Source organism: Podarcis cretensis (assembly GCF_951804945.1).
Source record: "Podarcis cretensis genome assembly, chromosome: 17".
Lineage (NCBI taxonomy): Eukaryota > Metazoa > Chordata > Lepidosauria > Squamata > Lacertidae > Podarcis > Podarcis cretensis.
Window position 1 is genome coordinate 28,587,493 of NC_137187.1, and position 27,126 is coordinate 28,614,618.

General features: G+C 41.9%; 2 protein-coding genes across 7 annotated transcripts in view; one reads left to right on the forward strand and one right to left on the reverse strand.

The window, feature by feature from the left end:
* The window catches only part of MLLT3 (MLLT3 super elongation complex subunit), a 146,398-nt gene extending 122,680 nt beyond the window's left edge, over positions 1-23,718 (reverse strand). The window contains exons 1-2 of one of the 4 annotated variants that reach the window (XM_079959448.1): positions 23,682-23,718; positions 22,093-22,150 (exon numbers count right to left, since the gene is read on the reverse strand). In XM_079959448.1, coding sequence (XP_079815574.1) covers positions 22,093-22,145 — 53 coding nt within the window. In that variant the 5' untranslated portion in view covers positions 22,146-22,150; positions 23,682-23,718. Of the gene's footprint in view, positions 1-22,065; positions 22,151-22,809; positions 22,867-23,681 lie in introns of those variants that run through there. The other 3 variants (XM_079959446.1, XM_079959447.1, XM_079959450.1) reach the window with 3 other exon arrangements.
* The window catches only part of FOCAD (focadhesin), a 128,256-nt gene continuing 124,061 nt past the window's right edge, over positions 22,932-27,126 (forward strand). Inside the window, exon 1 of one of the 3 annotated variants that reach the window (XM_079959109.1) lies at positions 22,932-23,054. The gene's annotated coding sequence lies outside the window, so the exon portion shown is untranslated. Of the gene's footprint in view, positions 23,055-23,747; positions 23,802-27,126 lie in introns of those variants that run through there. The other 2 variants (XM_079959108.1, XM_079959107.1) reach the window with 2 other exon arrangements.

Genomic DNA, 27,126 nt, shown 5'->3' on the forward strand with positions numbered 1-27,126 from the left:
CAGAGGGCCTTGCTGGTGGCGGCACCCGCCCTGTGGAACGCCCTCCCATCAGATGTTAAAAAAATACTATCTTACTTTTAGAAGACATCTGAAGGCAGCCCTGTTTAGGGAAGTTTTTAATGACTGATGTACTTTCAGTTTTTTTCTGGAAGCCGCCCAGAGTGGCTGATGGGCGGGGTACAAATAAAATAATAATAATAATAATAATAATAATAATAATAATAATAATAATAATAATAATAATAAATTAGTAGTAGTAGTATTACGTCCTCTTGTCTTTGTCCATGGAGTTTTCTTGGCAGGGATACTGGAGTGGCTTGCCGGTTCCTGCTCCAGGTGGATCACATTTGGTCAAACTCTCCACTATGACTTGTCCCTCTTGGGTTGTCCTGCACGGCATAGGTCATAGCTTCTCTGAGTTATTCAAGCCCCTTCGCCATGGCAAGTCAGTGATCCACGAAGTCCTTGAGAGTCCCATGGACTGCAAGAAGATCCAACCTCTCCATTCTGGAGGAAATCAGCCCTGAGTGCTCACTGGAAGGATAGATCCTGAAGCTGAGGCTCCAATATATAAAAGGATGTCACATAGAGGAGGGAGAAAGGTTGTTTTCTGCTGCTCCAGAGAAGCGGACACGGAGCAATGGCTCCAAACTAGATGAAAGAAGATTCCACCTAAACATTAGGAAGAACTTCGTGACAGTAAGAGCTGTTCGACAGTGGAATTTGCTGCCAAGGAGTGTGGTGGAGTCTCCTTCTTTGGAGGTCTTTAAGCAGAGGCTTGACAACCATATGTCAGGAGTGCTCTGATGGTGTTTCCTGCTTGGCAGGGGGTTGGACTCGATGGTCCTTGTGGTCTCTTCCAACTCTATGATTCTATGATTCTATGAATACTTTGGCTACCTCATGAGAAGAGGAGACTCCCTGGAAAAGACCCTGATGTTGGGAAAGATGGAGGGCACAAGGAGAAGGGACGACAGAGGACGAGATGGTTGGACAGTGTTCTTGAAGCTACCAGCATGAGTTTGACCAAACTGCGGGAGGCAGTGGAAGACAGGAGTGCCTGGTGTGCTCTGGTCCATGGGGTCACAAAGAGTCGGACATGACTAAACGACTAAACAACAACAACAAGTATTACGGCCTTCAGCTTGTTCCAAAGTGATGTACAGCTAAGTAAATGCTACACTACCCGCTTCGTATAACTGGAATCTTGAATCCATTGGCTTTAGATTGCTTACCGTATTTTTCGCTCTATAACACGCACCCGACCATAACACGCAAGTAGTTTTTAGAGGAGCAAAATCCGTAGGCATGCCACCCGTAGGCATTCCCTCCATAACACGCACAGACATTTCCCCTTACTTTCTAGGAGGAAAAAAGTGAGTGTTGTGGTGCAAAAAATACGGTACATTCGCCTCTACCTGCGTTGAACCCCATGAGGCCTATTACTTGATATTACTGGTGATGACATTTAATTTTTTAAGACTATATCCTGCTAATACTAACTAGCATCCCAATTCCAGGTAAGAAACAGCTGACAAGAAATACAGGCAAAGTAATAGCCAGCCCTTGCCACATATGACATTAGCTACGGAACTTTTTCTTTTCTTTTCCAAAAAAGTAAATAAAAATGTTATAGGCCTCTGGAGACAAATAAGGAAAGCTGTTCAGAGTGGAAAGTCTGGTTGAGAGACCTACAGGGAAGTATTTGACTTTTCATTGCCTCGAGAACATCTATGCTCTGGAGAAAACCTAGTAAAACAAACACAAACCTGGCTCAAATAATTCATTTGCTTCAGTAATTGCAAATATGCGACTGACAGAAATTCATTCTGACCTGATTCTGATGACACTTTTATGCTAGGCTAGTTTAAACGTAATTAGTAGCTCTCTACCTAAGTTAATTATCCCAATTATTTGCTGAATTAAATGCTAAGTACAGAAGAGACTTGAGAAGCTTCTGCTGTTGGGAAAATGGATCAGCCTTTGTGGTTCTCCTGCTTTTAAGAGTAAACAGCAGCCTCACATCTCTATGCCCTGCAAACCTCCCCTAGCCCTTAGAGAATGGTACAGCCAGGGATCTTTAATTAGAAGGTCTCAGGTAGCAGAATTAGAAAACCTCTGGCTCCAACCCACAGAGCCAATTAGGAGTCAAACTAAATGTTACACAGTTCTATAATTGGAACTGCTCCCCATGTTTGTTTTCTTTCTTAAAAAGTAGCCCTAGGAGAAAGCAGGGTACAGGGAAACAGATCCCATTTATGGCACCATCTATGGGGAAATTATGCCCTTGGTCCTCCTTTTTATAAACACCAGTTTGTATATTTGTGCTTCTTTAATTTTTGTATCCTACAGAACTCCCCGCCACTATAACTCAGCATTTCGCAATGTTACCCATTTCTGCTGCCTCCCATTCCCTCGGAATGCTTTAAAACCTCCTGATAGCCAGGTATGATTGTCACCACCACTGCAGAACAGAACACACCATTGACTAAGGGCTTATTCACATTTGATCAATATTTAGCTATTAATCCACTTTCCAACATTCAAATTAGTTCGTAGTAGTCCACACTCATAGACATGTAAATTTGTATATGAGGAGCTACTTCAGCCTTTCCCATTCATACCAACAGACGTTCCCTTTCGTGTGTATCCCTGCTTTCTAATCTGCTGATTCTGTTATGACATGGGTCGGCAAACTAAGGGCCGCGGGCCGGATCAGGCCCAATTGCCTTCTACGGGACCACCTCTCCTGGTATGCCCTGCGGAGGACCTTAAGGTCCACAAATGACAACATTTTGGAGGTCCCAAGTCGCAAGGTGGTTAGATTGGTCTCAACTAGAGCCAGGGCCTTTTCCGCACTGGCCCCGACTTGGTGGAACGCTCTGTCACAAGAGACTAGGGCCCTGTGGGACTTGATATCTTTCCGCAGGGCCTGCAAGACAGAGCTGTTTTGCCTGGCCTTTGGCTTGGACTCAGTCTGACCCTTATGTTTCCCTCCCCTTATGGTCTTGATCTATGGGCTACTTTTAAAATGAGGCTGCATTTTAAATTGCATTTTAACCTGTATTTTAAATTGGTTCCCCCCCCTATTATGTTTATATTGTAATTTTACTGGTGTTAGCCGCCCTGAGCCCGGCTCTGGCTGGGGAGGGCGGGGTATAAATAAAATTTATTTATTTATTTAAATCCGGCCTGCGGACAGTCTGGAAATGGCTGCATGGATTGCCAGCACACACATTCTTTCCCTCTCCCTCACACAGTGGCAGCAGCGGTGCCTCCTCCCTCCCTCCCTCCTCCTGGTTTCTCCCTGCCCTGCCTAGAGGAGGAGGGAGGCTGGGCTTTGTTGGTGACAGCCCCTCTCCAGAGCCCTTTCACGCTCTGCTCACCATCCCGCCCCGCCCCCCCCGCCGCGAGCCCCTGCCGCTCGCAAGACACAGGAACCGCAGTTGGCTGAGCGCCCTTCTCGAGTGGCCGCCATTTAAAGCAGCCCCTTTCCGGAGCCCTTTTGCGAGCTGCTCATCGTTCCTCGTTCATTTTTTTTCAAAATATAGTCCAGCCCCCCACAAGGTCTGAAGGACAATGGACCGGCCCCCTGCTGAAAAAGTCTGAGGACGCCTATTAACCCAAAAATGGAAGCAAGAAGAATTACCAATGATTGAAGAATGGAGGATGAAGTTAATGGACTATGCAGAATTAGATAAATTAACAGGAAGAATTCGAAACCGGCAGGACCAGAAATTCACGGAAGACTGGAGTAAATTTACAGACTATTTGAAAAGTATTTGTGAAGACCAGACAACGTTTGTAGGTGTACAAGAAGTTCTGTGAGGAGTATTATTGGAAGTATTGTAAAAATAGATAAAGGAAAGGATAATTTGTTAAGAGATTTAAAGGCAATATAAAGTTAAGAAATGCATAAGAAGTGGATAAAAAGGTGGATTATCAGAGGTGCTGATGGAAGACTAAAAAGATTGTATAAGTGATAAGTTTCGTGGTACATTTTATAATTTGTATGTTAAAATCAATAAAAATTATTATAAAAAAATATGAAAAAGTTTGAGGACGCTTGTGTCATGATGATGAAGTATCGACAGGGCATGTGTACAGAGAGCTGTGCAATATCCAGTGTACCGGTATATATTTTTTTCTTTCGATCCCTCAGATTTGCACAAAACCAGGAAAGTGCACAAGCAAACCACATTAAACATTTCTTGTTTGTGCAGGTTTTTGGTTTTGTGCAAATCTGAAGGATCAATGAGAAAATAAAAAAGTTAAGGAGAGTGCCAGAAATGGTTTAGGAGCACAGTTGGAAAAGAAATGAAAGCTGTGAGGAAGTAGAGGGAGCAGAAAGGGGGGTGGCAGAAAGTGACAGTTGATCCACCCATTCCCAAACTCCGGAACAACTCATCTGCAACCTCAAGTGGGAGTGATTTAGAGCCTGATTTTCCCTAATTTATCATATTATCCCTGTACAGTGGTACCTCAGGTTAAGTACTTAATTCGTTCCGGAGGTCCGTTCTTAAGCTGAAACTGTTCTTAACCTGAAGCACCACTTTAGCTAATGGGGCATCCTGCAGCTGCGCCGCCGGAGCACGATTTCTGTTCTCATCCTGAAGCAAAGTTCTTAGCCTGAAGCACTATTTCTGGGTTAGCAGAGTCTGTAACCTGAAGCGTATGTAACCTGAAGCGTATGTAACCCGAGGTACTACTGTATTGGTAAACTGAATTTATGGGGGCTGGGAAGGAAGCATCAATATTGGTATTGTTTGAGGGGAATCTCATGTGGACTACACAAATGGGAATGCAAACAGGTGCAAACACACATTAAACTCTGGTGTGGACAAGCCTTACAACTGTTTCTTAAAGGGATATTTTGCACATAAAGGGAAACCTGATATTTACATCGGAGTCTAACATGTACTTGACATTTCTTAAGGGTTCAAGAGACAATGACACAAACCTCAAAAACTCTTTTACCTCTTGCTAAGTTCCTTAGGTCTCCATCCCACCCAAATTCACTCACAAGCTCTGGCTTACCTTGAGGAATTTTGGATATTTCACAGCTTTCCCTTGATAAATGTGTTTTTTGTTTTTTAAATAATTTAAAAAATCAGAAGTCTTGCAATCACAAAGATATTTTGAAAGTTGCCCATGGCATTTGGTCATTCTTGAGATTTGCCACTGTATGTCTGAACTGCCTAGGTCACGGTGCTTATTTTGGAAATTTCCTGCTTAAATTAATATTATGCTGAGATAGATAATATAAGTGAGGGAGGGACAAAATGTGGGATTTGACCATTAGCTTATTACATAAGAACCAGTTCGCTTATTGAATGAGAACCATACAAAAATTAAAGAGGTGGAATAGTTTCGAAGCTAGCTGCCATCTCTTTCCTGAATACTGCAAAGATAATTTATTCAAATATTCAGTTTTATACCTCCGTATACAAAAATTGTGATGGAAATTAGGATATGAAATTGCATGTATTTAAATGATGAAAAATGAATTTAATTTTATGAAAAAGGTAATAGAAATGAGACAGGAATTTGGTCATTAGCCAAAGACATGGATAGTTTACTTTTAAATATTGTGCTTCTTATCAGCATGACTATGAAAAGAGGGTTATGATTATCATACAAGTTGCTGCCAAAAAGCAGCATCTGTATCTATGGAAACCCAGGTTCTTCTAAGCCATTATTGATGTGAATCACTAGAGGCATTCTGGGAGCATTGTGATCATTTGAACTAGTGCTAAATATGGAATGCTCAAATCTTCCTCATTCAGAGATTATTTGTCCTTTATATTAAAAAGCAAAACAAAATAGAAAGTGCTTTTTTCTACTGAACACTGATTTATCCCATTCAAAGTGTAAGTTTTGCTTTCTTAAGCATGGATTTGTAGAACTCAAAATCTTGATTATGAAAATGACAGTCTGTACTGTCTGCACTGCAATATTTGCATGAAAGCTTATATTCTCCATTTCAACATCTTGCATGATTTTATCTTCATTCCTCTCTCTCCCCGCCCCCCCCCCCAATCCCTGGGCTGGCTTTCACATCTTTTTCTTTTGCCAGAATAGAACATTTTAGGCAGATTGTCTCCATGTCATTTAGCTGAAGCCCGTTGGGATTAGGATGTCATTGATATTTGGAAACTTGCTACTGTGTTATTCACATTGTTATTATGTTGGTGGGCAATAGTGACACACCATGGTGTAATTCTATTTATTTAGATGGGAGAAAAACAAGATTTTTCATCACACGTCTCAATTAAAACAGGAAAATGTAAGCCATTTCTGATGGGAGTCAAGAGAGAAATGCTATCCTAGCAAATGATCAACACCGTCGACCTCTCTCTCCATCGAAATGTTTAGAGTGTATTTTACTTTGTGCAAAAATACTGAAAAATAATGGAAAGGAATATACCCACTCTATTGTCTTTTCAAAAATGTCCAAGTTGTAATGTAGAAGCCAGCAAAGGCTGATTGCCTTGTTCAGAAATGAACAGGGTCACTATTCATGACTGGTTGTTATGTTGCCAGTCCGGAACAGCCAGCTAATAGGAATCACACATATATGATCAGTAGTGGTACTTTTATTCAGAGACCTGAGACTCTTAGAAATAAGAATCTGGATTCAGGATAGGATTAACAGATGTACAATTTGATTTTATAGTTCCTTATTTGCATACAACCAAAAGCAGAGTCTTTTTCTTGAGAATGTAAGAACTCAACTAGTGATAAAACGTCTGGCAGACAAAATGGGGAGAGGCGAAGCTTTCCACATAATTGTATTTCCATACTGGAAAAAGGCTTAACCTGTTGAACTTCTGTCTGCTACAATGAAAGCCGGGAGCAGCCAGGCTGGCTAATGTAAGAGAAATCACTTAAAAAGGTACCTACACATTTTGCTTCGTAACTTTCTTTCTAAGAAACCTAAAGACTTCCTTGGGTTTTTTTAAAAATGAAAGCTCAATGTCTGAGGTCCCTAGTACACCAGTCCCTGCCTCTCTGCGACCCTGACCAGTCTAACAGATGGTTTGCCACATGACTTTGATCTTCATTCGTGATGGAACCGTTTAAAAGGAGGTTTGTCAGTAACCAGGCTAGATCTGTCCAAACCAGCAGGGTATACCATTTCCCTTTAAACTGGGATGCAAACTTATGCAAAATGACATCATACGTAAGAGAATGAAGAGTAAAGTACAAGAGTAAAGAGTACTGTACAATTTTTCTGACTTATCTAAGAATGGGTGCCGCTCCAAATTCTCTGCTGGTTTTTCCCACGGCTGCATCCTTTCATGCACCTACTCAAGTAATGCTTTGGTCCTTACTATCGCGGGTGGCGCTGTGGGTTAAACCACAGAGCCTAGGACTTGCCGATCAGAAGGTCGGCAGTTCGAATCCCCCGTGACAGGGTGAACTCCTGTTGCTCGGTCCCTGCTCCTGCCAACCTAGCAGTTTGAAAGCATGTCAAAGTGCAAGTAGATACGGTAAATAGGTACCGCTCCGGCAGGAAGGTAAACGGCGTTTCCGTTTGCCAGAAGCAGCTTTGTCATGCTGGCCACATGACCCGGAAGCTGTACGCCGGCTCCCTCGGCCAATAAAGCGAGATGAGCACCGCAACCCCAGAATCGGCCACGACTAGACCGAATGGTCAGGGGTCTCTTTACCTTTACCTATCATTATTCAAGGGGATAGGGAGGGTGGACAGCGTTGAGCCTCTCCCCTGTCAGACTTCCACCTCAAGAAGTGCATTTCCCCAAAAACTTTTTTCTTCTAAAGGGCCTCTGTGACTGAAAGCAACCCTCTGCTTACTATTTATTTAATTTTTTTTTAATATAATTTTTATTGATTTTCCAACATAGACTTAAAACAAAATAACATACACACATAGACATACAAAAACATATAAACAAGTATAATTTCAGATCCTCTTTTCATAAACCTTCTTTCTCGGACTTCCCCTTACCTCCCCCTCTCTGCATCCTTGTTTTGAATTTTTTCAACAACCCTTCGCTCCAATTAAATAATAACTTATTTTCTTTTTCAATTTCTTCTCCTAATTCATCAACCAAATACAGCTATAATTCTATCTTTTCCTTTCCCTTGACATTTTAGCACTCATCAATTTTACAACAGTTCTTAAGATATACTTTAAATTTCTTCCACTCTTCTTCCACCGTCTCTTTCTCTTGGTCATGGATTCTGCCAGTCATTTCCGCCAGTCCCATAAAGTCAATCACTTTCATCTGCCATTCTTCCAATGTGGGTAATTCTTGTGTCTTCCAATACTTTGCTAAAAGAATCCTTGCTGCTGTGGTGGAGTACATAAAAAAAGTCCTATCCTTCCTTGACACCAGTTGGCCGACCATGCCCAAAAGAAATGCCTCTGGTTTCTTATGAAAAGTACATTTAAGTACCTTCTTAATTTCATTATAAATCATTTCCCAAAAGGCCTTAATCTTTGGGCAAGTCCACCAAAGGTGAAAGAAGGTACCTTCAGTCTCGTTACATTTCCAGCATTTGTTATTGGGCAGATGATAAATTTTCGCAAGCTTGACTGGGGTCATGTACCACCTGTAAATCATTTTCATAATATTTTCTCTTAAGGCATTACATGCCGTAAATTTTATGCCGGTGGTCCATAACTGTTCCCAGTCAGCAAACATAATATCATGACCAATGTCTTGTGCCCACTTAATCATAGCTGATTTAACTGTCTCATCTAGTGTATTCCACTTCAACAACAGGTTATACATTCTTGATAAGTTCTTAGTATTGGGTTCTAACAATTCTGTTTCTAGTTTTGATTTCTCCACTTGGAAGCCAATTTTCCTGTCTTGATTAAACACCTCCAATATTTGATAATAATGAAGCCAATCTCGTACCTTGGACTTTATTTTCTCAAAACTCTGTAATTTAATTTTTCCACTCTCTTGCTCTAAAATTTCACAATATTTTGGCCATTTAGATTCCATATTAAGCTTCTTCACCCCCTTAGCCTCCATTGGTGATAACCACCTAGGAGTTTTATTTTCCAACAAATCCTTGTATTGAATCCAAACATTGTATAATGCTTTCCTAACAATATGGTTTTTAAATCCTTTATGAACTTTGACCTTGTCATACCATATTTATGCATGCCAACCAAATCTGTTATCAAATCCTTCCAAATCCAGAATGTCTGTATTCTCAAGAAGTAGCCAGTCTTTCAGCCAGCAGAAAGCTGCCGATTCATAGTACAATCTTAAGTCCGGTAGGGCAAACCCCCCTCTATCTTTTGCATCAGTTAATATCTTAAATTTTATTCTGGGCTTTTTGCCCTGCCAGACAAATTTAGATATATCTTTCTGCCACTTCTTGAAACAGTCCAATCTGTCCACAATCTGTAATGTCTGAAACAAAAATAACATTCTAGGCAATACATTCATCTTAATTACAGCAATTCGGCCTAACAAGGAAAGCCTCAAATTTGACCATATTTCTAGATCTTTCTTTACCTCTGTCCAACATTTGTCATAGTTGTCTTTAAATAAATTCACATTTTTAGATGTCATGTTAATCCCCAAATATTTCACTTTCTTCGCCACCATTAACCCAGTTTCACTTTGAAACCTCTCTCTTTCAACATTTGTTAGATTTTTCTCCAAGACTTTGGTTTTTTGCTTATTCAGCTTAAATCCTGCTACCTGACCAAAAACTTGAATTAATTCTAAAACTCTTTTCGTACTAGTGTCTGGCTCTTGTAGAGTCAATACTAAGTCATCTGCAAATGCCCTCAGTTTATATTGTTTGGCTCCGAATTCCTTTAACCAGCTGGTCCCCCCTAATCATATTCAACAAAACCTCCAGGACTGATATAAAGAGTAATGGGGATATTGGGCACCCCTGTCGTGTCCCTTTTTCTATAGGAAGTTCTTCAGTAACCACATTATTTACAATTAACTTTGCTTTTTGTTCAGAGTATATTGCACCTATACCATTTTCAAACCTTTGACCTACCCCCATCCCGTGGAGATTCTTCTTCATAAAACTCCAAGAAATATTGTCAAAAGCTTTCTCCGCATCCACAAATATTAAAACCGCCTTCGTGTTAATATTAACTGTTAACAATTCCATAATGTCAATTATATTCCTTACGTTATCTGACATATGTCTCCCTGGGAGAAAACCTGCTTGGTCCTTATGAATCTCCTCCACCAGCACCTTCTTCAATCTTTTTGCTAAAATGTCAGCAAATATTTTGTAATCCACATTAAGTAATGATATAGGGCGGTAGTTCTTAATCTGATTTTTTTCAGTCTCAGTCTTTGGTATAAGTGTAATAAATGCTTCTTTCCACGATTCGGGTGCCTTTTTCCCCTCTAAAATTTCATTGCAAACCTCCTTCAACGGTTGTACTAACCATTCCTTCAAAGCTTTATAATATCTGGAGGTTAGTCCATCTGGTCCTGGAGATTTACCTAATTGCATATTTTGGATGGCACCCTCTATTTCTTGTTCTGTTATTTTCTCATTCAAAACCATCATATTTTGTTGCGAGATTTTTTGTAATCCATGTTTCTTAAGAAAATCTTCTATTTCTCCTTCATTTTCCGGCCCTCGTGCATATAGTCTTCTGAAATAACTCTGAAAACAATTACTAATCTCATTTGGTTTGTAGATGTTCTTTCCTTCCACCTCCAAACTTGTAGCTGTATTCAATTTTTGTCTCTTCTTCAATTGCCATGCTAGAAGTTTCCCGCATTTATCTGCTGATTCAAATGTCCTTTGTCTCATTTGCTTAATTTTCCATTCTATCTCTTGGTTCATCAGTTCCATATACTGCATCTGGTAAAACTTAATTTCTCTCAAAATTTCATGAGACTTTGGTTTAGACCTCAATTTCTTTTCTCCTTCTTTTATTTTTTCCAAAATCTTATCTTTCTTCTCATTTTGTTTCTTCCTCTTTAAAGAGTTCTGTTGTATTAGGAAACCTCGCATCACGGCCTTACTTGCATCCCAAATCACTCTTTTCTCGATGTCTGTCTTCAGATTTATCTCAAAGTAGTCCTTCAAAGTTTTTTGGGCCTTTTTGTAAATCTCATCATCTCTGAATAGGGTGTCATTCATTCTCCATCTAAAGGAGCCAGCTGTTATTAGTTTCATCTCCATCTTTACAGCGTTATGGTCGGAGCATGTCTTTGGGCAGATTTCTACTTTTTTTATCTTTGGAGCCATTCCACTAGTAACCCATATTTGGTCTATTCTTGTCCATGTCATTTGTGCTTCAGAGAAGAAGGTTCCCTCTCTCTCCAGAGGGTTCCTTGTTCTCCAAATATCAATCAAGTCCATATTTTCAGTCATTTCAAAGAAGGTCTTAGGTAATCTCCCATCCTTGGAGACCACCTGTCTTTGTGCTTTGTCCATATTTGTAGAAACCACGCCATTCATATCTCCTAACAAAATTACATTGTAATCCAAATAGTCCATTAAAGTCTCATGCAACTTCTTTAAAAATTCTGCCTTCCCTTCATTAGGTGCATATATCCCAACTGTCAAAAAATTTTCTCCTTGAACTTGTATCTCGATTGCCAAAAATCTTCCTTGTTCATCTTTAAAGATCAATATTGGGGCCAACTTCTCCTTTGCATAGATCACCACTCCTCTTTTCTTAACTTTATCTGATGAAATGAATTCCTGTCCTAATCTTCTATTTATAAGCAATTTTCTGTGTGCCCTTGTCACATGAGTCTCTTGTAAACAAATCAGGTTCAATCGTTCTCTTTTCAAAATATGAAAAACCTCACGCCTTTTTCTGGGAAGGTTCAATCTGTTACAGTTCCAACTTAGAAATTGCAGAGCCATTGTTATTTAATTGGTTACTCTCCAGCTGCTCCCTGCAGCTGTTCTTCTTCCGTTGGTGATTTGAGTCCAAATGTTAAATTCCCAAGATCTGCTTCAGAAGTCAATTCCACCACTCCTTTCTGAAGGTCCTCCTCGTTTCTTTCCAGGAATTGTTCTTTGTCTTGTACTGTTCTTATTTTAACTTTCTTTCCTTTGTAATTAAAAGACAAACCTTGTGGAAATTCCCACCTGAAAGATAGATTGTTCTTTTTCAGCAAGTAAACCAGATTCTTGTAATGAGTTCTTGCCTCCAGAATGTATTTAGGAATGTCCTTGTAAATTTACACGTAGGTATCGTCGATCTCTAAAGTTCTCTGATAATGTAGATTTAATATTTTATCTCTTTCCTCTTTAGATCTCAAAGTTATCAGGCAGTCCCTTGGGTTCTTTCTGTTTTGCCTCCTGCCGAATCTGAAGGCAGCTGTTATCTTAAATTCTTCTCCCTCTGAGTTTACCTGCCAAAATTCTGAAAATTCATTTGTGAGAAAGTCCACTAGGTTGTCCTCTTCACTTTCAGGGACCAGTCTTAATCTCAAGTTCCTCTCCTTCCTCTGCATCTCCCACAAAGACAAGGCCGCCTCATGTTCATCCAACTTTTTAAAGACTGGTGCTAATTTTTCCTGTGTAGTTTCTGCAGTAGTTTTAGCTTCCTCAGCAATTTTTCGGGTTGTAGCATTTTCTTCAATCAATTTATAGTTTCTGTGTTAGATGTAATGCTTTTAATATTCAAGTCTAATTTTGTTGAAAGTTCTGTCAACTGTTTGGTATTTTCTGTGCTCTGCTTTGTCAAATTTTCTAAAGATTCATTTATTTTAAGTAATGCTTGTGTCACTGGATCCATAGATATATTTGTCACTTTTTCCTGCCCAGCTGCACCTGTTGGCAGTGTGTTTGATATTGAGCCGCTTTTCTTTTGTGCAGCTTTGGCTTTAGATCTTGTTGCCATCTCTTCTGCTGGGCCGCTCATGTCCCAAGGTCGTTCCCACAGGAGCAGCTTTTGAATGGAAAAATCCACTGACTTGTTTTTTTACAGTCTGTATTACAGCTGTTACCCTTCAACCCTCTAGAGGGAGTAATTCAATGTATCCAGTAAGCAGAAAAAACAAAGAGACAAGAAATCCCCAAGGAGAGAAAGTTTTTGGCAACAGTCTTCCAATATGTACAAACTATCAATTTGTAGTTTCAATAAAGTCCCAAATTTGTATCTAATAAAGTCTCAGCTTTGCAACAAATCTTATCTGACAGTTCACCGTCTCCGTGCTTCACTCAGGCAGTCCGTTCCCAGAGTCAAAGACAGCAGAAAGCTTTTCTCCCTTACTTTTTTCTTTCATGCAGGTTAAACCAAATCCGCCTCTCTTCCCCCTTGCTCCTGCTTGCTAGGGGGAAATTTAAGTTCAATGTCAAAGTTAGGCAGTTCAAATTTACTTTTCTTCCAATTACAGCTTTGTAGTTCCGTTGCTTTAGTTATCATGCAGTCCGGAGAAGGCAGACTTCCTTTATTTTTGCCTTTCCCGTTTTCGGCCAAATTTCAAAGAAAATTTTAAAAGTCCCAGTAAGCTTTCCAATCCTACTTACGGGTATTCAATTTCGGTTCCAGATTTCAGGAAGGAATCGGCGCTCTCCGCTTATGGCGACGTGGCTTCACTCTACGGGCTGGGTAGCGACTCTCAGCACCGCGCACCCCCGATGCCACTCCGGAGCCTTTAAAAAGGCTCCTTTACAGTAAAGGGGGCGCAAATGGTGCCCGCCGAGTCTCCTTGTTCACAGGCTTCCGCGCCTGTGATTTTAGGGGTCCCCGCTTCGCCGTAGCGGTCAGACCCGAACTCGTGAAGCAGTCCTCCTCCGGAGCTCGAAGGGAGGACCGCCATTAAGCACTGGCGCCGACCGGAAGTCTCTGTTTACTATTTATTTAAAACCTTTATGCACCTCCCTTCATTATCAAATCCCAAGGCTTTACAATATACATTAAAACAACAAATTATAATAACCAACACAGCAACCCAAAGCAGAAAAGAACAAACAAACAGATAACAGTATCACTAAAAGCTAGGTATTAAGATCTGCAAACGCCTGGCGAATTTAAGTGCTTTTGCCTGGCTGGAGTGCATTCTTAAGCCGTGATAATGCCTCTTTGCCTGGATGGAGCTCTGTGTGTGTTTAGAAGCCTTTAATTTTTGCATGGTTGGAATGTAGGCTATGGTATGCTCCATATACACGTTCTGCCTGTGGTGCTGCCCACCATTAGCATGAAGTCCCTAGAAGTTGGTAATGGGATGGGTGGTAATAATAATAATAATAATAATAATAATAATAATAATAATTTATTTATTTATACCCCACCCATCTGGCTGGGTCTCCTCAGGCACCCTGGGTGGCTTCCAACAAAGTATTAAAATACAGTGGTACCTCGGGTTACATACGCTTCAGGTTACATACGTTTCAGGTTGCAGACTCCGCTAACCCAGAAATGGTGCTTCAGGTTAAGAACTTTGCTTCAGGATGAGAACAGAAATCATGCTCTGGTGGCGCGGTGGCAGCAGGAGGCCCCATTAGCTAAAGTGGTGCTTCAGGTTAAGAACAGTAAAATTATAATAATAAAAATTATAATAATAAGAACAATTTCAGGTTAAGAACGGACCTCCAGAACGAGTTAAGTACTTAACCCAAGGTACCGCTGTATAGTGGTCTGTTAAACATTAAAAGCTTTCTAAACAGGGCTGCCTTCAGATGTCTTCTAAATGTCAGGTAGTTGTTGTTCTCTTTGACATCTGGTGGGAGGGTGTTCCACAGGGCGGGTGCCACCACCGAGAAGGCCCTCTGCCTGGTTCCCTGTAACTTGGCTTCTCACAGTGAGGGAACCGCCAGAAGGCCCTCGGCGCTGGACCTCAGTGGCCAGGCAGAACGATGGGGGTGGAGACGCTCCTTCAGGTATAATGATCCTCTGGCACAGGGGATTAGGCTGTTTCTCCTGCCCATCTGACCTCCAGAGATTCAGGAGAACCCAGGTTCAGTTGAGCCTGGATAGCTCCGTTGGTTACAGTGTGGTGTTGATAACGCCAAGGTTGCCGGTTTCATCTGCGTATGGGGCAGCTGAATATTCCTGCCTTGCAGAGGGTTGGACTGATCCTGTGGTCGCTTCCAACTCTGCAATTCTATGATTCTAGTTGCACCCTTAGGAAAGCTGGAGTCCACTGCTATAACTTTATCTCCTGTCTTTTTTTTTTCATACCCAGCCCACGGCATGAGGGTGACTTGCTGTAATGCAATCCTCTGGTGCTGTGTGAATTAATTGAGTAGTTGCGATTCTATTTTTCCCCTGGTGGTGAGTGGGTGGCAATTTCACACTGAGAAAGTCCGTGCAATTGGACCCATGTGATTGTGTGTGTAACCTCAACATCAAAAAAACGAAGATCCTGGCCACTGGTCCCATCACCTCCTGGCAAATAGAAGGGGAAGAAATGGAGGCAGTGAGAGATTTTACTTTCGTGGGCTCCATGATCACTGCAGATGGTGACAGCAGCCACAAAATTAAAAGACTCCTGCTTCTTGGGAGAAAAACAATGACAAACCTAGATAGTATCTTAAAAAGCAGAGACATCACCTTGCTGACAAAGGTCCGTATAGTTCAAGCTATGGTTTTCCCAGTAGTGATGTATGGAAGTGAGAGCTGGACCATAAAGAAGGCTGATCGCCAAAGAATTGATGCTTTTGAATTATGGTGCTGGAGGAGACTCTTGAGAGTCCCATGGACTGCAAGAAGATCAAACTTCTCCATTCTGAAGGAAATAAGCCCTGAGTGCTCAGTAGAAGGACAGATCCCGAAGCTGAGACTCCAAGACTTTGGCCACCTCAGGAGAAGAGAATACTCCCTGGAAAAGACCCTGATGTTGGGAAAGATGGAGGGCTCAAGGAGAAGGGGACGACAGAGGACAAGATGGTTGGATAGTGTTCTTGAAGCTACCAGCATGAGTTTGACCAAACTGTGGGAGGCAGTGGAAGACAGGAGTGCCTGGCGTGCTCTGGTCCATGGGGTCACGAAGTCGGACACGACTAAACGACTAAACAACAACAAATGTGACCGTATTTGGGGAAATGGTGCTCTGTGTGTGTGTGTGTAAGGACACCATGGTCCAAGTAAAGAGCTTCTTCTCTAAACTCTCCTCTCCAAGTAAAGAGCTTCTTCTCTAAACTCTCCATGGATGATTTTCCTAACAGAAACAGGAAAATGCCTTTTTATCCTTCAGGATAAAAAGGTGCAGAAAATCTCAACAGAGGATAAGCAAAGATTGAATATACCAAATGGAAATGAGGAGATAGAAGAAACAATTAAAGATTTAAAGAGGGGCAAAGCACCAGGTCCGGATGGATTCACTGCTGGTTATTATAAAGAGATGAAATCTATCTTAGTGGGACCACTGAAGGAGACTATGAATAACATCTTAAAGAAAGGAGAAATCCCTGGGACTTGGAAAGAAGCATATATTACATTTATCCCTAAACAAGATGCAGACCCAACTCAAGTTAAAAACTATAGACCAATTTCACTGCTAAATACAGACTATAAAATATTTGCAGGAATACTTGCAAGAAGGTTGAAAAAGTTGTTATCAGAAATTATTCATAAGGACCAGGCGGGATTCCTGCCAGGTCGGCAGATGAGAGACAACACAAGAAGTATAATTAATATGTTAGAATATTTATCTGTTAGGATTGACAAACAAGTTATTATGATGTTCGTGGATGCCGAGAAGGCATTCGATAATGTGATATGGGACTTCATGTTGAAAAATTTAGAACATATGGATGTGGGCAATGATTTCTTCAATGGGGTAAAAGCAATATACACAGAGCAGAAGGCCAAACTGATTATAAATAGCATGGTGACAGAAGAGATAAAGATACAGAAAGGCACAAGACAGGGCTGCCCACTCTCCCCGCTACTATTTATAATTGTTTTAGAAGTACTCTTGAACTCAATAAGACAAAATGGAAAAATAAATGGAGTATCACTAGGACAGAATGTGTATAAGACTAAAGCTTTTGCTGATGATGTAGTAATAATGACAGAAGAACCAACAACTGCAATAGAAGAAATATTAAAGGAAATAGAAGAATTTGGAGAAATAGCAGGCTTTAAATTAAATAAGATAAAAACGAAAATGATAGGTAAAAATGTGGACCCAAAAACAACAGAAATCATCCAACAGCATTCACAGATAGAGATAGTCAAAAAAGTCAAATACCTTGGTATTTGGTTAACATCTAAAAATATAGACTTATTCAAAAACAACTACGAGCCGATGTGGAAGGACATAAGGAAAGATCTGGAAAAATGGGGAGGGCTGAAACTGTCATTCTGGGGAAGGATTAATACAATCAAGATGAATGTTTTACCAAGACTTATGTTCTTATTTCAGACCATCCCTATAATTAAGGGGAGCTGAATCTTTAAAGACTGGCAAAGAATACTCTCAAGATACATATGACAGGGCAAAAAACCTAGAATTCAGTTCAAATTATTGACAGATGTAAAGGAAAGGGGGGGCTTTGCCCTGCCAGATTTAAAGCTGTACTACGAGGCTTCATGCCTTTGCTGGATAAAGGATTGGGTAAAGTTGGTGAACACGGAGCTACTCGATTTAGAGGGCTTCGACAATAGATTCGGCTGGCATGCCTATTTATGGAAGAACAAAAGGAAAGTACATAAGGGATTTGAAAATCATATTTTTAGAGGCCCGCTAATTGAAATATGGGAAAAATACAAAAATTTGTTAGAGCTGAAAACACCACACTGGCTATCACCTCTTGAAGTAATGAGCATAAAGGCTATTAATATGAGAAGCAACTGGGCAACATATAGCCAGTTGCTAACTAAGGTTGATGGGAAATGGAAGCTAAAACCGTACAAACAAGTAAAGGAGTATGTCTATGACTGGCTACACCATATCCAGGTGAATCAGATGTTTAGTAAAGACATTAAAGAAAGAGGCTATGCAGAAAAAGATTCCAAATTCCAAATGGAGATAATAAATAATGAAGTGAAAATTATATCTAAGATGTATAGGATGCTGCTAGACTGGAACCTAGGCGATGAGGAAGTTAAATCAGTGATGATCCGCTGGGCAAGGGATGTAGGCCATAGCATACAATTTGAAGACTGGGAAGAGCTTTGGAAGGAGGGGCTAAACTTCACGGCGTGTATAACGATAAAGGAAAATGTCATGAAGATGTTTTATAGGTGGTATTTAACACCGATGAAATTATCAAAAATGTACAAGATGGACAAAAAGTGTTGGAAATGTAAAGATGAGGAGGGCTCCTTCTACCACATGTGGTGGGAGTGTGGAAGATTGAAACAGTTCTGGGAGAAAATATATATTGAATTAAAGAAGATCCTAAAATATACGTTCAGAAAGAAATCAGAAATTTCCCTGCTAGGGATATTAGGGCAAGAGATAAAAAAGGAAGATCGTAGAATAGTATATTATGCAGTGGCAGCAGCAAGGGTAGTATTAGCCCAAAAGTGGAAACAGCAGGAAATACCAACGGTGGAGGAGTGGAGATCTAAGCTGTTGGACTACGCAGAGCTGGATAAATTAACAGGAAAAATTAGGTATGTAAGAGACCAAGTGTTCATCAAGGATTGGGGAAAGTACGTGGATTATCTGGAATGTATTAGTGAGGGACAAACAACGCTAAAGGGATTCAGAGACGCACTGTGAAAGACTAAGAGTTATTGTGTAAAGCAAATAGGAGACAGAGATAGGTACAATGACAATATAAGCAGAGAAACGCGTGACTCTGATTATTGCTTCGAATGATATATGGACAAGCTGAAGGAAGTCTTGAAAGGGATGGCTATGTAATAATGTCGATGGGAAAATCATAAGTTTGTGTATCTTTTATTTTCTTTTTTTCTGTACTTCTTTCTTTTTCTATTTTTTGTATTTTGACTTTCTTACACATGTAAAAAAAAAAAAAGAAACAGGAAAATGCATCTTCTTTCCTAGCAAATCATGACTTTAGTGACACTCTAGCCTTCCCAGCAGTGATACTGCAGTGTGGAGAGGGGACTTAGTTACAGGTTTCTATAAAAGCTTTTTCATCCCCTAATGATATGTAATGTGTGCAACGGTTTCTGCCAGCTGTCCGCATGAAGGCCACTGCTTGTGTAGATTTCAGTCTTATACAGCCAACTGCAGTTTAGGTTAAAAATGGCTGCACCTAAAAGTTTACTGTGTTTTAAATTACCCTTAATCATAGTAATAATGAAAGCTCTTTTGGTCAATTTACATTTTAGTGCCTGGATTTAGAGCTTTAAAATAAATATTTGTTTAAGTGGAAAGGTTTACTTTGACTGATTCCTATAATAAATTCTAAACTATGTCACTCCTATTCATGCTCACGGATTATTTTGTTAACTACAATTTTACATCAAGCGATATTTCAGGGAATACGAACACACAAAGCTTCCTTACTACATTGAGTCAGACCATAGGTCTACCTATCTAGCCTGGTTTTGTCTTTCTCCGACTGGCAGCCCCTTTTCAAAGTCTCCTATCAGCATCATTATACATCATAAACACCATTCATTCATTCATTCATTCATTCATTCATTCATTCATGAATTCGCTCTGCATTTGTTCATTTTTATTTTGCAATGTTTATACCACTTAATCCAAAATATCAGACTTATATATTTCCCATCACTGGACTGGAAACCATGTTAGAAAAGTTAGAGACAGGTTACAAGCAGGCACCTTCAGCTGAGTGAATAGTTTTCTTCTATAAACGCATTCATGAATGTAAGCTCTATTTTTCCTTCACAAAACTGCCCATTGCAGCACTTCCGAGTCCTCCCTCTCATCCTCCTTGGGGTTTTATGTGGGGTAGTGATCCAGAATGACACTTGATGTACTCCTTTCAGACATTCGAAAGGTGGCAATGTGCTGAGAGCAATTATGAAGAAATAGCATTCATAAAGAACAGCCGACACTTGCTCTCTGCTGGGTAGGAGTTCTTTATTTCCCAAGTCTAGGCTATGCAGCAGTGAAGTGTATGGTCACAAACCTCTGAAGTTATGCATGGACTCGTAATAATCTGTACTGATTATACTATGTTGTAAATAACTGGGATTTGATGTGAATGTTCTATGGGGATCATTTTATTTTATTCCACTGTTGTTGTTTTTACTGGAAGCCACCACCACAGAATCACTTGGCAGGCTGTGTGTAATTTTTTTTAAAACAAATAACATACAATATTTTGTTTGTCTTGCAGTACTATTATTGCTTGCCATTTTTGTAGCGTATTTCAGGCATGCAAAGTATTTCACACACATTATTTCAGTACCAATCCCGCGAGGTGGGATGTACTTGTTGTTGTTGTTTAGTCGTTTAGTCATGTCCGACTCTTCGTGACCCCATGGACCAGAGCATGCCAGGCACTCCTGTCTTCCACTGCCTCCCGCAGTTTGGTCAGACTCATGTTTGTAGCTTCGAAGACACTATCCAACCATCTCGTCCTCTGTCGTCCCCTTCTCCTTGTGCCCTCCATCTTTCCCAACATCAGGGTCTTTTCCAGGGAGTCTTCTCTTCTCATGAGGTGGCCAAAGTATTGGAGCCTCAGCTTCACAATCTGTCCTTCCAGTGAGCACTCAGGGCTGATTTCCTTCAGAATGGACAGGTTTGATCTTCTTGCAGTCCATGGGACTCTCAAGAGTCTTCTCCAGCACCAGAATTCAAAAGCATCAATTCTTCGGCGATCAGCTGAAGAATTGGGATGTACTATTACCTTCCAAATTACAAGTGGCAAATTGAAACCGAGGAGGAGGTGCTTTTTTCCTAAGACCACCTAGTGAGCTCATGCCTAAGTTGCAGTTTTAACAACCAGCTTACACTTTTCAAAACCACGCCACAAAAGTTTCCTGTTATAATCCGCTTCTCCCACATTTGATCCCCCAAAAGAGACACTCTTTTTTTAACAGAACCCCAAAAATCAGCAGAGCAAATGGGGCACTGCCCCCTAAATTCCATCCTGTGCTCTGCCAGCCCCCAGCTGCCTCTCTTCTTACTTAGAGGGGAAGGATAATAATAATAATAATAATAATAATAATAATAATAATAATAATATATTATTTATACAGTGGTACCTCTGGATGCAAACAGGATCCATTCCGGAGCCCCGTTCACATCCTGAATGGAACGTAAGACGTGACTGTGCATGCTGCGTTTTGCCGCTTCTGCACATGCACGTGATGTCATTTTCAGCGTCTGCGCATGCATGAGCGGCAAAATCCGGAAGTAACGCGCTCTGTTACTTCCGGGTCACCGCGGAACGTAACTTGAAAACGCTCAGCCTGAAGCACATTTAACCCGAGTGCCTGGCTTGCTCTGGTCCATGGGGTCACAAAGAGTCGGACACGACTAAACGACTAAACAACAACAACAACAAAATGACTGTACACCGCCCATCTGGCTGGGCTTCCCCAGCCACTCTGGGTGGCTTCCAACAAAATATTAAAATACAGGAATGAATCAAACATTAAAAGCTTCCCCAAACAGGGATGGCACTGCCTGACAGCTTTCCCCAAGGTGTGTTGCCTTTGCAGATCTCGTCAGGGAAGAGGATGAGGACAAAATTAAAACGAGTCCCCACGAGCCAGCAGGATGCAAAACTAAGCTCAACTCTAGCCAACTCAAACTGCAATTTTCCTTTGTTCCTTTTTTCTCTCAGACCTAGAGGGGGAAAGAGGAGGTTTGCTCCTCTTCCAAACAGTCCAGGATGCTTTGCCTATTTCTGACCAACTGTTAAGCCGCCATCCTGGCCTTATTTTACCCTTCCCTGTCCAAACCCCCAAAACAGCAAACTTTTTCACCAGTCCACTGTGGGGGGCCAGACTATATAATTTTTTTTTTTTTTTTGGGGGGGGGGGCGAATTCCTATGCCTCACAAATAACCCAGAGATGAATTTTAAATAAAAGCGCACATTCTACCCATGTAAAAACACCAGGCAGACCCCACAAATAACCCAGAGATGCATATTAAATAGAAGGACAGATTCTACTCATGTAAAAACACGCTGATTTCCAGACTGTCCGCAGGCTGGATTTAGAAGGCGATTGGGCCGGATCCGGCCCCTGGGCCTTAGTTTGCCTACCCATGCCCCAAACTCACAACAATACTCCAGTTGAGCGTTATAACCTGTGATCGATGGTGAGCAGATGGAAGCTTGGGGAAGCTGCAGTTTTTTCCATTCCACCTGCAAAATGGGAACAATAACCTATTATTATTATTATTATTATTATTATTATCGTGTGTGAATTGTTATTATTACTAATTCCATTTGTATACCACCCTTTATCAAAAGCTCCCAGGACGGTGTACTACATTAAAAATACATTACAGAACATCAATGATATAAACGTAGTAGAAAGCATACTGACAAACAGCCTAATAATAAAACAGTTGTCATAATAATAGTCGTTTCCCCCACACTTTTACAGCCCATAGATTATTTACTAGCCGTGGGCCTGGGTAAAGGGGAATGTTTTTGCCTGGCGCCTAAAGCCATGTTATGATGGAGTCAGGCAAGCCTCTCTGGGGAGAGCGTTTCCCCATTGGGGAGCCACCACAGAAAAGGCCCTGCTCTCTTGCTGCCACTCTCCAAACCTCTCTGGGGTGGGGGGGACATAGAGAAGGGCCTCCAAGGACAAGTTCAGGGTCTGGGTTGGTCAGTTTAGGGAGAGGCGGCTCTTAAGGCATTGAGGTCCTCAGCCACGTAAGGCTTTATAGGTCGACACTGGCCCTTTGAATTAGACCTGGAAACTAATCCCCAGCCAGAATGAAACCCGAAAAGAAAGAAAAGCTATTTCTTGCTTTGAATTCGTAATTTTAAAACAGCAAATCTTATCTGATGACCTGGATAGACCTTTGAGGACACTGGCTTTCAAACACAGGAACAGAAATAGGTGTGTGCGTATATATGTGTGTGGTGTTCTACTATGTTACTATGGAAACCAAGCCTGATGAGGAACGGTTGAAGGAGCTAGGTATGTTTAGCCTGGAAAAGAGGAGACTGAGAGGAGATAGGAGAGCCATCTCCAAATATCTGAAGGGATGTCACACGGAAGAGGGAGCAATGTTGTTTTCTCCTGCTCTGGAGGGTAGGACTCGAACCCATGGCTTCAAGTTACAAGAAAGGAGATTCCAACTAAACATCAGGAAGGGAAAGAGCTGTTTGAGAGTGGAAAGGTCTCCCTCGAGAGGCCTCTCCTTCCTTGGAGTCTTTTAAGATGAGTTTGTTTGGCCACCAGCCAGGGATGCTTGAGCTGAGATTCCTGCATCGCAGGGGGTTGGACTAGATGACCCTCAGAGGTCCCTTCCAACTCTAAGATTCTATTTCTTTTTTTCCATATAGGTTTTTATTTGGTTTTACAATTAAAGTTTGCATTGAAATATGAATTAACATCACAAACAAGGGATTCCTCGAATCCTTGGACTTCACTCTTCTCCATTTTTATTTTTATTTTTAAAAAACCTCCATTATATCCTTAGTTCTTGTTACATTACAAGAGTTGTTACAATCCTGCTAATGTTTTTTTTTAAAAGTTGTTTAACGTTTACAGTAAATATTTGTTATTTATTCTTCATTAAAAGTATCCTCTCCTCTCTGAGGCGATTCTTCCCGCCCCTCCCCCTCCGGGCGGCCTTCGAGCCCCCTGGTGCCTAATGCGCATGCTCCCCGGCTGCGAGCATGCTCGGGACCAGAAGCGAAGCTGACGTGCCCTTACCTTGCCCTGATTTGTCGCCGGCCGCGCGGCGGGGCGGGAAGAGAGAGGGGGGCGCTACTGCGGCTGCGCCGCTCCGGCCAGTAGCCACGCTGCGAAGTTGCTGCTGCTGCTGCTTGACAGGTGAGCCGCGCCTTGGAACGTTGGTGGCCGCGGGGTTCTAACCGCCGCAGGTCACTGACCCCGGGGTTCTAACCGCGGGGTAATAACCGCGGGGCACTAATTGCAGGGTTCTAAACTGCGGGGTGCCGATTTCGGAGTTCTGTCTGTGGGTTCTAGCCAAGGGGTAATCCTTGCAGGGTTCTAACCACGGAGCAAGGAGGGCAGCCTCGGAATAGGGAGAGGGGCAGGCCAATCTCCAGATTTTCCTGGGACAGGGGCTGATGCAAATCCGGCCATTGAGTGTTTCTCCAAAACTTGAGTCTCCAGCTGTTTCGGGACTCCCATCATCCCTAACCGCTGGCTCTGCTAGCTAGAGATGATGGGAGTTCATACAATATCTTTTTGAATTATATGCCCAGCGCATGGAACCTTACAAAAGGGCAATACGAGTGGACTTTCCTACGCCCTAAAGCACGGCAAAAAGACTTGATACTGATGAACTGGAAAAATAAAAATGCGGCAGCTCTCTTCTGCGATTGGATTGGATTGGAGACTTCTACAAACTCGCAACATATGAACAACTTGAATATAAACGCAGACTTGCCATGGACAAATTCAATGATGTTTGGAATCCATTCTTACAAATAGGCAGCCCTGTTTAGGGAAGCTTTTAATGTTTAATAGGTTATTGTATTTTAGTTTTCTGTTGGAAGCCGCCCAGAGTGGCTGGGGAAGCCCAGCCAGATGGGCGGGGTATAAATAAATAAATAAATATAATAATAATAAATACTGTAATAGGTTACGATCTGGTGAAGTACAATAACAACTTTGCAAAGCATACAGTTTTGGGGTTTCCCCCCTTCTCCTATCTTTCCCTTCTACACAGGTTCTGTTTCTCTTTTTCTCTCTTTTATTTATTATTATTATTATAAAAAAAAAAATAGGAAGAGTCCCAAAGGCAGGGAGACCCAAGTTTTGGAAATCCTGATTTAGAGAGAGGGGCATGCACTTGGGAATACAGTGGCATGCCTTGGGGTCCCAGGAGTCAACTCCTTGGGGCCAGGGCCCCTGCTTCTCGAGCAAGTCCATAGGGAACCCTGCATGTACAGATCATTGGGGCGAGAACTCTCTACAGCCATTTCAATGACCGTGTGTGAGTCAGCCATACGTTCAGAGTATGTACTTAGTCTTGAAGACGCTGCCCAGAGATGCTTCAAACTGTTTGAAAAGGCTTTTGCATAAATAAACAAAGCATAACCAGGGACGTGGGTGGCGCTGTGGGTTAAACCACAGAGCCTAGGACTTGCCGATCAGAAGGTCGGCGGTTCGAATCCCCGCGACAGGGTGAGCTCCTGTTGCTCGGTCCCTGCTCCTGCCAACCTAGCAGTTCGAAAGGACATCAAAGTGCAAGTAGATAAATAGGTACCGCTCTGGTGGGAAGGTAAACAGCGTTTCTGTGCACTGCTCTGGTTCGCCAGAAGCGGCTTAGTCATGCTGGCCACATGACCCGGAAACTGTACGCCGGCTCCCTCGGCCAATAAAGCGAGCTGAGCACCGCAACCCCAGAGTCGGCCATGACTGGACCTAATGGTCAGGGGTCCCTTTACCTTTACCTAACCAGGAATTGTATAACCAAGGATCCTATGATGACATAGTAATTGTAATTTATTATTTGTACCCCACCCATCTGGCTGGGTTTCCCCAGCCACTCTGGGCGGCTTCCAACAAAGATTAAAAATATATTAAAATGTCACACATTAAAAACATCCCTGAACAGGGCTGCCTTCAGATGTCTTCTAAATGTCAGATAGTTGTTGTTCTCTTTGACATCTGGTGGGAGGGTGTTCCACAGGGCGGGTGCCACCACAGAGAAGGCCCTCTGCATGGTCCCCTGTAACTTGGCTTCTCGTGGTGAGGGAACCGCCAGAAGGCCCTCAGCACTGGACCTCAGTGTCTGGGCAGAACGCTGGGGGTGGAGACGCTCCTTCAGGTATAGATGAGCAAGAATGAGGAACCTGTGCCCCCCCAGATGTTGCTGGACTACAGCTCCCATCTTCATGGTTAGCCAGGACTGATGGAAACATCTGGAGTCCTGCCACATCTGGAGGGCCACAGGTTTCCTAGCCCTGCCACAGAGTATTGTGGAGTAGCGCTCGCAAGTATTTGGGGACCATCAAAGACGTTGAAGGACCTTGATGCTTTTCAGTTTTCTATGTGCAAAAGTGTAATGGAAACGTCTCGTTGACAACTGACTTTTGTCTGGGACAGATGCTGTACCTCAGGCCATTGCCTGGAGGGAAATGCAAGAGGTGGCAGATAGATAAAGTGCTTACTTTTAGGCTATAGAAGTGTGAGTTTCTACCACTATAATGTCTAGATGAGTTACTCTTCCCATATGCTGACCAGTTTTCATTACAGTGTGTGGATCTCGTTAGAGTTCCCCGTTCAAGAGGCTTCTCATTAAGTCCTTTGTGGGGCTTTTGGGGTGCGTGGCCAGAGAACCTCATTGCAGCCGACTGGGAAGCAGGTCAGTTTGAGGTTGCTGGGAGCTTCCATTGGTGTACTGACACCTCGTCACCAAATACCGAGCCTCGACTTCAGCCGCGAGAACGATGTAAAGAGAATCGTCCATAAAAGGGGCTGGGGGATAATCATGCTTCCAGTTGGATCCATGCATATCATCGTTGGATTATGGAGAAATTATAGAGATTATATGTGCTGGATTATGGAGAAAGCTAGAGAGTTCCAGAAAGACATCTACTTCTGCTTCATTGATTATGCAAAAGCCTTTGACTGTGTCGACCACAGCAAACTATGGCAAGTTCTTAAAGAAATGGGAGTGCCTGATCACCTCATCTGTCTCCTGAGAAATCTCTATGTGGGACAAGAAGCTACAGTTAGAACTGGGTATGCAACAAGTGATTGGTTCAAAATTGGGAAAGGAGTACGGCAAGGCTGTATATTGTCTCCCTGCTTATTTAATTTATATGCAGAATTCATCATGCGAAAGGTTGGGCTGGATGAATCCCACGACGGAATTAAGATTGCCGGAAGAAATATCAACAACCTCAGATATGCAGATGACACAACCTTGATGGCAGAAAGTGAGGAGGAATTAAAGAACCTTTTAATGAGGGTGAAAGAAGAGAGCACAAAATATGGTCTGAAGCTCAACATCAAAAAAACGAAGATCATGGCCAGTGGTCCCATCACCTCCTGGCAAATAGAAGGGGAAGAAATGGAGGCAGTGGGAGATTTTACTTTCTTGGGTTCCTTGATCACTGCAGATGGTGACAGCAGTCACGAAATTAAAAGACGCCTGCTTCTTGGGAGGAAAGCAATGACA